This window comes from Bos grunniens, chromosome 13 (assembly GCF_055505025.1).
Source record: "Bos grunniens cultivar Pamir isolate PY7600 chromosome 13, Bosgru_T2T1.0, whole genome shotgun sequence".
Lineage (NCBI taxonomy): Eukaryota > Metazoa > Chordata > Mammalia > Artiodactyla > Bovidae > Bos > Bos grunniens.
Window position 1 is genome coordinate 57,335,980 of NC_141177.1, and position 13,119 is coordinate 57,349,098.

The 13,119-nt window shown below is 41.2% G+C and overlaps 1 protein-coding gene across 3 annotated transcripts in view; it reads right to left on the reverse strand.

Annotated features, from left to right (window-relative positions):
• GPR158 (G protein-coupled receptor 158) overlaps window positions 1-13,119 on the reverse strand; it is a 305,034-nt gene that overhangs the window by 39,976 nt on the left and 251,939 nt on the right. For all 3 annotated transcript variants that reach the window (XM_086334348.1, XM_086334349.1, XM_086334347.1), the window contains one exon: window positions 543-652. In XM_086334348.1, coding sequence (XP_086190474.1) covers window positions 543-652 — 110 coding nt within the window. The remainder of the gene's footprint in view (window positions 1-542; window positions 653-13,119) is intronic.

Below are 13,119 nucleotides of genomic sequence, written 5' to 3' on the forward strand. Positions count from 1 at the left end.
AAGGGAATTTACTGTGTTCTCCAATTTATAAGGCTGATAAGCACTGGAGAACATTGGGTAAGGAAGGAAACCAAGAACACAATTTTTTGGAAATTCACCCAAGGAATAAAAGCAGGATTCCCCTGGGGCGTGGAACTTGGGAATGGACGACAGCAGCTTTTTGTTTGGTAAGCATATTGCTGAATTCTACTATATAGGATTCTTTGGTAGCTCTGGGCTTGATAATTTCAGCTGTATTGTCTTTCTTCCTGTTCTTAGTGAGTAAATACTATTTCACATTCATTGTAAACTTATTTTTTTGTTCAGAATTAACCTTTCCACAACCAATGGCACATTCTACTAGAGCATGTTGCTCAAATTCAATTGTATTAAAGGTTTTCCTAGAGAATCTTAAAGATATTGCCTTGAAAATGAAAAACATATATTATTTTACTACCTAAATTCCTGAAATTTAACCATTAAAGTGGCTGACTGAGCTTGCAATTATATGCTAAGCGAAACACTTTGATCCTCCCATGGGAATGAGAACTAATAAAATATACCTGTGAAGCTTGAGAGTGACAGTTCCATAAACAGTAGCAAAACCGAGAAGGCGGACCCATCTTAGGAGAATACAGCGAAATGTGCTTGGCTCAAAGTACAAAATAACAACCTGTGGGATGAGAAGAGAGAGAAAGAGATCTTCAGGATCAGCTGACGACGCACAGACTAAAATCAGTATTTCATAACCTGATGTTTAATACATGTGTATTTTGACATGAGCACATATTCATATGAGTAAAACACTAAAATATGATTTTGATCATTCACTGTCCAAATCAAAAAGTCTCCTTATGGCTTTCAAATCAGATTTAAAGTATTTAATTCTAACTTTCAGGCGTTTCTAGCAATTGTCTCTAAATTTCTATTATGTCCAAGCTTCAGTTCAGTTCAATTCAGTCGCTCAGTCATGTCCGATCCCATGAATTGCAGCACACCAGGCCTCCCTGTCCATCACCAACTCCTGGAGTTCACTCAAACTCACGTCCATCGAGTCGCTGATGCCATCCAGCCATCTCATCCTCTGTCGTCCCCTTCTCCTCCTGCTCCCAATCCCTCCCAGCATCAGTGTCTTTTCCAATGAGTCAACTCTTCACATGAGGTGGCCAAAGTATTGGAGTTTCAGCTTTAGCATCATTCCTTCCAAAGAACACCGAGGACTGATCTCATTTAGAATGGACTGGTTGGATCTCCTTGCAGTCCAAGGGACTCTCAAGAGTCTTCTCCAACACCACAGTTCAAAAGCATCAATTCTTTGGCACTCAGCTTTCTTCACAGTCCAACTCTCACATCCATACATGACTACTGGAAAAATCATAGCCTTGACTAGATGGACCTTTGTTGGCAAAGTAATGTCTCTGCTTTTCAATATGCTATCTAGGTTGGTCATAACTTTCCTTCCAAGGAGTAAGCGTCTTTTAATTTCATGGCTGCGGTCACCATCTGCAGTGATTTTGGAGCCCCAAAAAATAAAGTCTGGCACTGTTTCCACTGTTTCCCCATCTATTTCCCATGAAGTGATGGGACCGGATGCCATGATCTTCGTTTTCTGAATGTTGAGCTTTAAGCCAACTTTTTCACTCTCCTCTTTCACTTTCATCAAGAGGCTTTTGAGTTCCTCTTCACTTTCTTCCATAAAGGTGGTGTCATCTGCATATCTGAGGTGATTGATATTTCTCCCGGCAATCTTGATTCTAGCTTGTGCTTCTTCCAGCCCAGCATCTCTCATGATGTACTCTGCATATAAGTTAAATAAGCAGGGTGACAATATACAGCCTTGACGTACTCCTTTTCCTATTTGGAACCAGTCTGTTGTCCAAGCTTAAATGTCTTTATTTCCCCAGATGGGACAGCCAGATATGCTTTCACTGCCTGCCTTTCTCACCTGGAGCCTTGCCTTTTCCTGTATCCACACTTTTGGTAGTATCTTCCGCCCCCATGTGAAATACCCCTGAGAGGATTATCTGTACTGCATCCCAACCCCCCATAAATCTACCAAAAATAGGAAACCCATAAAAAATCTAGCTACTAGAAGAACTACCTAAGGCATATTTTCAAGAACTCTTCCCATTTTTCTTTCCAATACTAGCAGCTACCACTAGATATAAAGATATTTTATTTGAAGTGTGTGAAGCAGGATAGAAGTGAGCCGCTTTTGGCACTAAGTAACCTAAGACCAAAGAACACGTACAACTGCTGAGTGCATGAGCACAAGATATAAACTGCTCGCAGAGGTGTAGGAGGGCGGGGTGAGAGAGAGAGAGACACATTTAGGGCCAGCAAGAGAGAAAGTGTGTCACCCCCGAACCACCAATTTCCTTTTACCTTTAATATTGCCTCTCGGGAACTCACTATGCTTTGCCTAGAGGTTTGTTTCCCCCAATTTTGTTGAGAGGAAGCCTTCTGTGTTAAGGTCTAAGCCGGGGTGTACCCCATGGGCATTTTAAGGAACTGGTTCTTCAACACTGCAAGTTTCTTCCTTTAAAAAAAAAATCTATTCATTTATTTGGCTGCACTGGGTCTTAGTTGTGGCATGAGAACTCTTTTAGTTGTGGTATGTGGGATCTAGTTCCCTGACCAAGGATCCAACCTGGACCCCCTGCACTGGGAGTGTGGAATCTAAGCCACCAGACCACCAGTGAAGTCCCTGGAGGTTTCTTCAGAGGCTTACAAAAATCAATCAACTGATTAAAGTGGCGGGATGTGCTAGGTATTATAATAAACTTCAGAGCAGTCCCCCCATTTTCAAACAAATTTGCACAGATTATCCACCCATTTGATCAAACATGATTTTTTTTTTTAGCTAGCTTTAAAGTCAGCTTGATTGCTTATACTATTTGGATACAGAACACAACAAATTCAGGAAGAAAAGAGAAGCACAGAGAAAGGAATATACATTTTAAAAATATGTACAAAGTAGAAGAATCCTTTAAAATTATTTTATTTTGCAAATATAGAGACAACACCAAAGATAGAAAATTGACCTCTGCTGTGTTTGTTCAGTGGGTACAAGGCTGGGTGCTTCTCTGGAAGAATAATGCTTAAAAGATAGACCAGTCAGTGGCCAGCACAGTCCAGAGCTCTGTCCAAAGCTCTGACACTGAAAGGCATGCCGCTCCTGTTTCACACCTGATATTTTAAGGATTTGAGCAAGTTTCCTAGTAGTGTCAGACACAGCAATTCTACTTTCCTAATTGACTCGTCAAGCATTACTTGTTCCAGATCGGTGAAATTGGCTGTGAATTAAACCACTTTTATAGGTGAAGAAGGTGTTACATTGGGGTTTCTGTTAGTAGGTGTGTGTAAGCAGTTTCATTTATTAAAAAAGAAGAATGACAGATGCTGGTGGTGAGACCTGTATTGATGAAGCTGCCATTTAATAAGGACCTGAAGGACTTCTGAGGCTTTAAGGACTTTCTCTAAACATCTATTGTGGTGTGCCTGTGTGCTCAGTCCTGTCCCACTCTATGCGGTCCCATGGACTGTAGCCTGCCAGGCTCTCTCTCTGGGATTTCCCAGGCAAGAATACTGGAGTGAGTTGCCGTTTTCTTCTCCAGAGAATCTTCCCAACCCAGGGACTGAACCTGAATCTCTTGTGTCTCCTGCATTGGCAGGCAGATTCTTCACCACTGTGCCATCTGTCTGGCCAAAAAGTTCATTTGGGTTTTCCATAACATTTTATGGAAAAACCTGAAGAAACCTTTTGGCCAACCCAATACAATTTACCTCTGCTTCATACAAGGGAAAGTCTTGCTAGTCAAATATTTTTCCAGGCCCACTCATCCCTCTCAAGTTTACTGTGCTCCCAACAATCATTATTGAACAAGCAAAAAATGACACATATCTTATCCTAATGGAGACCAGTCCACGAAAGTCACACTTGGAAACATCTAGTGCTAAAACCTAGTACTTACTCTATCCAGGTTTGCTATATTTTGAACTAGGAGGATGGAAATGTATCATTTAGGCATGACTATATATATAAAAACACTTTTATACATGATTTGCTTTAAAAATAAGTAGATTCAAAGTCCTTGAATGTGTTGTAAATTATTTTTTCTATATTTGGCAAGACATATGGTTCCATACACAGGAAATATTTAGGGTGAAGATGCATGTTCTGTAAATATTTAATTATCTAAAGTTGGATTTAAACTACAAAAAATAAAAAATACTTAATAAAATTACTACATACATGAAGGGATCTATGGGTGTGATTATGTCCTTATATAACCATGGTCTAAAACTTATCACCTTGGCTCCTACTATTCCAAAACAAAAAAAGGGATAATAGATGAAAAACATAAAATATATAACTTAAAAATTTTATAATATATACAAGTAACATTTCGGGGTTATTATAACAGTAGATGGGATATGCCACAACCCCTCTAAAATTTCCAATGTAATACTCCCAAAGAAATAACAAGAAATGAAAGGGTGACAGCTCTAAAAACTAAAGACAAAGATGACAAGATTCCACAATCTCAGCTATGATTCTACTCACTGCGTAGTAGAACTAACAAGCATCTTTTAAATAAAATACCACTTGCCTCATTCTCTAAACAACAGTAAGATCTGAAGACCCAAAGATAACAGAGAAAGCTTTTCATTCACACTCCTTGTCAAGGTCTAACACTGAGACCCATAGGCTTCTACTAAACAAAACAAACAGATTCTAAAATTTTTGGTCATGCCCTAACTGTGCAGGAACTCTTTCTACATCAGTTGGTCCTGGAGCCTTCCAGCCCATCAACACCCCTCGTCCATCAGCTCCTCTTATCTCCATCCATTCACAGGTTAGACCTCCCAGGATGCAGCATTCAGAAAAATGATGCTTAGCTCCCCAGGAAATGCATGGCAAGGTGGAGAGAAGAGCACAGAGAGGTTGTGCCTAGAAAGCACAAGGGAGCATCCCTAGTGTGTCTTCCCTACATGCCACAAGAAAAGGCACTTTCCATAAATATCCCATCTTAACAAATGTAATAAAAACAAATGACTATTTTTGTTTTAAACTTTTATACCCTCAGTTTAACAGAAACATCTACTTCTGCTTTATTGCCTACACCAAAGCCTTTGGCTGTGTGGATCACAACAAACTGTGGAAAATTCTTAAAGAGAAGGGAATACCAGACCACTTTACCTGCCTTCTGAGAAATCTGTATGCAGGTCAAGAAGCAACAGTCAGAACTAGACATGAAACAACAGACTGGTTCCAAATCGGGAAAGGAGTACATCAAGGGTGCATATTGTCACCCTGCTTATTTATCTTATATGCAGAGGACATCATGTGATGTACCAGGCTGGATGAAGAATAAGCTGGAATCAAGATTGCTGGGAGAAATATCAATAACCTCAGATATGCAGATGACACCACCCTTATGGCAGAAAGTGAAGAACTAAAGAGCCTCTTGATGAAAGTGAAAGAGGAGAGTGAAAAAGTTGGCTTAAACCTCAACATTCAGAAAACTAAGATCATGGCATCTGTTCCTATCACTTCATGGTAAATAGATGGGGAAACAATGGAAACAGTGACAGACTTTATTTTTTTTGGACTCCAAAATCACTGCAGATGGTGACTGCAGCCATGAAATTAAGACGCTTGCTCCTTGGAAGAAAAGTTATGACCAACCTAGACAGCATTTTAAAAAGCAGAGACATTACTTTGCCAACAAACATTCATCTATTCAATGCTATGGTTTTTCCAGTAGTCATGTATGGATGTGAGAGTTCGACTATAAAGAAAGCTGAGTGCCAAAGAATTGATGCTTTTGAACTGTGGTGTTGGAGAAGACTCTTGAGAGTCCCTTAACTGGAAGGAGATCCAACCCAATCCATCCTAAAGGAAATCAGTCCAGAATATTCAATTGGAAGGACTGATGTTGAAGCTGAAGGCCCGATGTTGAAGCCAGCACTTTGGCCACCTGATGCAAAGAACTGACTCATTTGAAATGACCCTGATGCTGGGGAAGACTGAAGGCAGGAGGAAAAGGGGACAACAGAGGATGAGATGGTTGGATGGCATTGCCAACTCAACGGGCATGAGTTTGAGTAAACTCCGGGAGTTGGTGATGGACAGGGAGGCCTGGCATTGCAAAGAGTCGGACACGACTAAGGGACTAAACTGAACTGAACTGAACCGCCCTAAGTGGCAGTCTGGGCTCCACCACTAATTGGACATTTGACCTGGGACATGTGACACAGAGCTTAAGGACACAAATTCCTTAAGTTCTGTGGACGTGTTTCCTCAGAAGCTTAATGAAAATAATGAAAACTCCTATAGTATTAATAGAAGCACTGAATAAACCACAGATAAATGAAGAAACATCAGTTTTATCCTTATCCTTCCAGGGAGGGTGAAGAAAGTTTCTAAGACCTAATAAAATGCACTAAGAATTCTACTTTTAGAAAAATGTTCCACATATACGTGCATACAAAATAAGCAAAGATGCATATCCAGGAATAATCACTAAAGCATCCTGTGCAATAGAAAAACAATGAAAATATTCTCCCACTCAGAGGGGATGCCTTAAACCTATAATTCATGTTATAGCCATACAAAATGCAAAGCCATGAATTTCAAAATAATAAATGGATCTGACTCTGTTGCTGTAGAAACATCTTTAAGAGAAATTGTAAATGAAAATAAAGTTGCATAAGAGCATTAAGATATGATTCTGTTTCTACATATGTAAAAAAGAAATGTCTGGCTGCTCACTCAATGGACAATTAAGACTATTTACCTCTGGGGTGGATGGCTTGGGGATTGAGGGGGTGGGGAAGGGAGAAGGATTTTTACTTTTTAACTTGTACCTTTTGGTACTAGCTGGTTTTTTAATAATGAGAATGTATTACTTTGTAATAAACAAAAAAAATTATGTAATAATTATAAATACCTAACTCTTAATGGGGTCTGGAGAGTTGTTTCTTTTTTTAACTTTTTTTTTTTTTTTTGGAAGTGGACCCTTTTTAAAGCTTTTATTATATTTTATTACAATATTGCTTCTGTTGTTTATGTTCTGTTTTTGACTGAGGGGCATGTGGGTTCTTAATTCCCTAACCAGGGACCAAAGTCCCACTCCTTGCTTTGGAAGGCAAAGTCTTAACTACTGGATCACCAGAGAAGTTGCTGGAGAGTTGTTTCTAAGTACTAGGGATCTGAGAGTGAAATGGAAAAGGTACCATATATGATATCTATGAACTGACATATGGAGGCAGCAAGATACAGAAAAATGACCTCAGAGAAACTGGAGGATATTCAGAACCTCAGACCTCAGTAAAGAAATAAAAGGTGCCACAGAAATCACAGAAAGAGAGTAGAAGTATAGCATTTTGAGAAGAAAGGATAAAAAATGACAAAGATTCACATTACCTAAAAGATGATTAAAAGCAAAAGCTTTTTTTCTTTTTTTTTACTGCCCAGAAGAGAATACACAAGATGCTCGTTCACCGAGCCATTTCCTGGTCTCAGGCGGCCCCTGGCCCTCGGCCATCTGTTTACCTGAGCTTTGTGGGTCATCCTTTCCCACTGAGACTCTTGCATCCACCATTCACTCAGAAAAATCATCTCTCTGTTCAGAGTCTGAAGACTTGCCAATTTGTTGAAGAAAGTGTGCAGAACCCAGAAAACAACAGGTTCTATAAACAACGCTAAAAGTCTAAAAAAGGAATGATTCACGCTACAGTCACAAGTCCTTCCACCCTCCGTGGGGAAGCAGGCAGTGCCAAGACCCACCCTCAATGCCCTGAGCAGAAAGAAGCCTGGATTCCTTGAGAAGCCGAGGAATACAGGGAAAGACTTCAGTATTTGGAGACATAAGGGACTTCTCTGCCACTTACTAACTGCATGACCTTGAGCAGCTCATTCTATCTCCTCCTTCATTTGGGAAGCTGAGTTAATAACCTCTCCCCTCCCTGGCCCCCAGGATGGGGAAGAAATGTATGTGAAAGCACTGATCAGCTAGAGTGGTGTAATTATTTCTCCTACACTTATTCCTTCAGGACTGATGCAAAACCCTTTTTTCTTTTGTTTAAAATAAGCATTAGGTGATTCTACCTGATCTTTATAAATGCTCTCTAGATGGCAAATTAACATAAACATCAAATTGCCGTGATGAGGGAACTGTTCTGGCAGCCTGGTTCAGTCTGAGTCATTCACTGCCTCTCTCCTTCGGGAGAGGACACATTCTTATTACTCAGTTCCAAATAAAAGGCTGAAAATAAAGATCTAAGTTTAACTGTGGGTTACCATAAAAGCTCTTGAAGAATGTGTCAGTAAGCATTAACAAATGGATTTCTCAATATATTTTTAATCCTCCTCCTATTCACTTTCCTGTTCTGTAGTGCTCTGCTTAACATGTAATCACTGCTGATAATAAAAATCAGTCTCTACATGGAACTGTTACTGTTTATTGCATACCCGATTATCTAGTTCCTTGAACGGAGATACTCAGAAGGTTCAGTGACTTGCCCAAGATGATGTAGTTGAAACATGCTGAAGGTGGAATTATTCTAAACTGTCAACATTTTCATGTTTCTTTTTAATGAAAAGCTGTTTGGTATCCAAAGGTCACATTTTCTTATTGGTAAAAAAGCAAGTTATTAATTGCTCTCCAATGGAAGTAGTTCGAAGTCAATGTTCTTCAGATAATTATTTTTCCTCATGTAGACAGGACCCTACTCCTTTTGAAATTCTTGCGATTTCCTGTGCCCCTCCACCCTCATCTCTACAAGAACTGAACTCAAAGGTCTTTCCCATGCACAGAACCTTCTTTTGTCACATCCTGCTATTCAATATGTTCTGCACATCCACACACTCTAACTTCACAATTCCTTGGCCTCCTCTACTCCTCTGTCTTTCTCAGATGAGGGGAAATCTACATGGCCCACGAGGAAGGTGGGTATCACCTGGAAAAGCTGTCTTGGACCATACACCACAGGCTCAAGGCCATGGGAATAAAGCTGTTTCGAGGAATACTACTTGCTTGCTACCTTAAGGACATCTTTATCTTGGTGAACAGAAGTTATATGATGTATTTTGCCACAGGTTTTCCAGCCAAAATACAAATTTGATAAAATCTTACCCTTGCCTAGAAACCACTCTTGGCTTCCTGTTTTACATTTAAGTAAAGTTTACATTGCTCAAAATGGTTTACAAAGTCCCTTCTTCTGTGTCCCCATCATCCTTTATTGGTTCTCTCTTGCAATACCACCTCTTCTCTGTGCTCAGAGTCCTTTTTTCCTTTATTGTGGAACATATTACACGGCATTGCAATACCATTTGTACACTAGATCTCTGCTCCACTGGGCAATATGTTCAATTTATGCCAATGGAATGAATAAATGGAAGCGGTTTTCATCTAGGAATCATCAGCTCCAAATTCAGAAGGTTTAACAAACTAAATGCACTAAGATAAATTGAGAAGCATGATAACATGTCCAAGTCACAGAGAAAGGAGGAGCTCTTGGAATAGCCTTTGGTAAGGGTCATGGAATAAGATGTGCCACTATATCCTCATAAGACAAGTACAACTAGGAAGCGTCATAAATAGTTCAATTTTTTCTTTAAACTTTTGGCTGCACCAAGTGGAATGTGGGATCTTAGTTCCGTGACCAGGAATCAAACCTGTGCCCCCTGCAGTGGAAGTGCAGAGTCCTAACCACTGGACTATCAGAAGTCACCATAGTTCAATTTTAAAGGCACTTAATAAAAGGGTAATTTTAAAATATTTTTCTTCCTGGTTGTCACAGTGCCTATTAGAATCATCTTTTTTATCTATAAACAATTCCTAATGAAATTTATCTGAAAGGATTAGAGTGATGACAACTAACTGAAAGCACTTAAGATAGAATAAGTTCTAGAAAGCAGAGGTATAGGATAAGGAAGTTTTGATGGGCAGTAGACCCCAGTTCGATTCCTGGGTCGGGAAGATCTGCTGGAGAAGGGATAGGCTACCCACTCCAGTATTCTAGGGCTTCCCTTGTGGCTCAGCTGATAAAGAATCTGCCTGCAATGCAGGAGACCTGGGTTCGATCCTAGGGTTGGGAAGATCTCCTGGAGAAAGGAAAGGCTAGCCACTCCAGTATACTGGCCTGGAGAATTCCATGGACTATATATCCATGGGGTCGCAAAGAGTTGGACATGACTGAGCAACTTTCACTTTCAGAAGGAAAGAGGGCTTTCCTGGTGGCTCAGTGTTAGGGAATCCACCTGTCAATGCAGGAGACACAGGTTTTATCCCTGGGTTGGGAAGATTCCCTGGAGAAGGAAATGGCAACCCACTCCAGTATTCTTGCCTGGGAAATCCCATGGACAGAGGAAGCCTGGTCCATGGAGTTGAGTAAGAGTTGGGCATAACTAAGTGACTAAACAGCAACAAGAAGAAGGAAAGAAACTCTTCAGGACACGGCCTACAGAGTGGGGGAGCCCAGTGAGGCAGGCTCAAGATGTTAGAAGACAGCCGGTACCCAGTTTGGACAGTGTTTGGTACTGATGCAAGAAGAGGTGCTGAGGGACTGACTTCCTTGCAGTCCAGTGGTTAAGACCCCACACTTCCAATGCAGGGGTTGTGGGTTTGATCCCTGCTCAGGGATCTAAGATCCCACATGCCATGTGGCAAGGCCAAAAAGTTCTTTAGAAGAAGAAGAGATGCTGAAAGGAGAGGAGCAGACCCCAGGTCTGTTTCCTGCTGCTTCCTATAAAGATGTTTTCTCGCTCAAAGAGTTTTGTCACATCAGAATCCCTTAATTTATGCAAGACCTCAAACAGACCTTTCGTCTGCGTCTATTTTCTCGCGTATGTGCTTATTTGTCTGGGTAGCTGAGGAGCACTGTTCACTGGATATATTTTTAACCTTTCCTGCCTGATGCTGACTCACTGGCAGTAGCTGCTCTGGCTGCACCCTCTTGCCTGTGGTGGTGGGGTGGGAGTGGGGCAAGGGCACACAGCTGCAAAGGCTTCAGAGGCTGTCAGGTGGGCCTCCTGCCCATCAGTGGTGTCTGCTGCTGCTGCTAAGTCACTTTAGTCGTGTCCAACTCTGTGTGACCCCATAGACTCCAGCCCACCAGGCTCCCCCATCCCTGGGATTCTCCAGGCAAGAACACTGGAGTGGGTTGCCATTGCCTTCCCCAGCAGCGGTGTCTAGACAGGTCCTAAGTTCTGTGGATTCTCATCTGCAAGAACATTTCATGATCACAAGTCAGTTTGGGCTGTTCTTAAACTTCACAGAAATGGAATCACTGAGTGTGTATTCTGCTGTGAGACTGAATGACTATCACATGCTTGATGCAGAAGCCAGCTTTGAGTTGGCATGAGAGGGTTTTTAGCCTTTGACAAAATTTGTGAGAAAAAAAAAATAAAGGAAAGGCCCTTTCTCATGTATGGTATGCCTGTTGCTTATGACTGTTAAAATTTGTCTTAGGCACATGTCTTCCCTGTTTTGAGCCTACCTTTTGTCTTTTTTGGAGGACACAGTTCAATTTCTTACACCATGGACATACCATCGCCAACCCCGCACCGGTCCCACGGTGGGGGCCTGTGCACCAGAATGAACTGGTATTTTTTTCTTAACTTAATAAGCACCCCTCCGATTCTGTTTTTGCTTTTTTGCTGTGCCAGGTGGCATGCAGGGTCTTAATTCCCTGACCAGGGATAGAATCTGTGCCCCTACATTGCAAGTGCAGAGTCTTAACTACTGGACCACCAGGCAAGTCTGGCAGTGTTAGTGGAGGTGTTAGCACCTCCACTTTGATTTATAGGAACTCAAAATCAAGGGACAAGGTTAACTGTTTGCTCTTTGAAATAAAATATGGATTAAATTAGAACTCTAAAATATATTTTATATAAAATAGAGAAATTGCCCAAGTACTGGGAAAGCCTTTTGAATTTTCAAAAAATTTTCACATTCTGTCATTTCAGAAGCTACATGGCTACAGTTCCACTTTGGCTCAGGAGAGGGAGACCCCGCCTCAGAAGCACAAGCGGGATGTGCACACAGACCTCTCGTTGTCATCCACCCTCCTGACTCTCCCCCCAGTGACCTAAATATATGAAGCGTTGAGGAGAAAAAGATACTATTCTGTGGGAATGGAATGAAACTATAATTTGTTTGTGGTGTCATACTAAAGCAGTTAGGTCAGAAGGGCCAGTGGGGTTTTTGTTTGTTTAACTCAAACTGATGAGAAAGTAAGACTATATGCAAACTACTGCTGCTGGCTTGCCAAGGAAGAGCAAAAAAAAAAAAAAAAGCCAATCGGTGGAACAGGGCAGATATGGATGTAGGATCAAGGTCTCTAACACAGTAGATCAGGTCTCCCTGTACCTCCACTGGCAGGCATGAAGGATTTTTCTTTTTAATTCTTTTTTTTTTTGTAATATATTTTTAATTGGAGTATAACTGCTTTACAGTGTTTTGTTAGTTTCTGCTGTGCAATGTGAATCAGCTACAGGTAAACGTGCATCCCCTCCCTCTTGAGCCTCTCCCCTCAGCCCCATCCCACCCCTCTAGGTCATCACAGAGCAACAATCTCAGCTCCCTGTGCCGTACGGCAGCTTCCCACTAGCTACTGACTTGACGCATGCTGGTGTATACATGCCGATCCTACTCTCTCAACTCGTCCCACCCTCTCCTTCCCTCACTGTGTCCTCAAGTCCACTCGGTACGTCTGTGTCTCTACTCCTGCCCTGCAAATAGGTTCATCCATACCATATTTCTGAAGAATGTTTTAACAGTGGCTCTTCATTGGTGCAGTCACCAGGCCAACTGATAAGATTCTTATATTTCCTTTAACCCCATCTCGACCTTCACAACACAGCTATTGAGGTGTTAATGTGTTTCATGACAATTTCTTGGCATCATCTTGTGTTAGTAACCTTCCTTTATACTTTTCCTTTATTCTTTTCCTTTCTACTAATGGGAGCTAGTATAATAACATATTATAAGTGAAGGCAATGCTTGAGTAACCATGGCAACCTCCTCCAGTGCAGCCAGCTACGTTCCCCTCCCTGAAACCCAAGGCTTCTCAAAGATGTCTTTTGATGAGCAAAACTTTTTAACTCTAATGAATTCCAAAGCACCCACT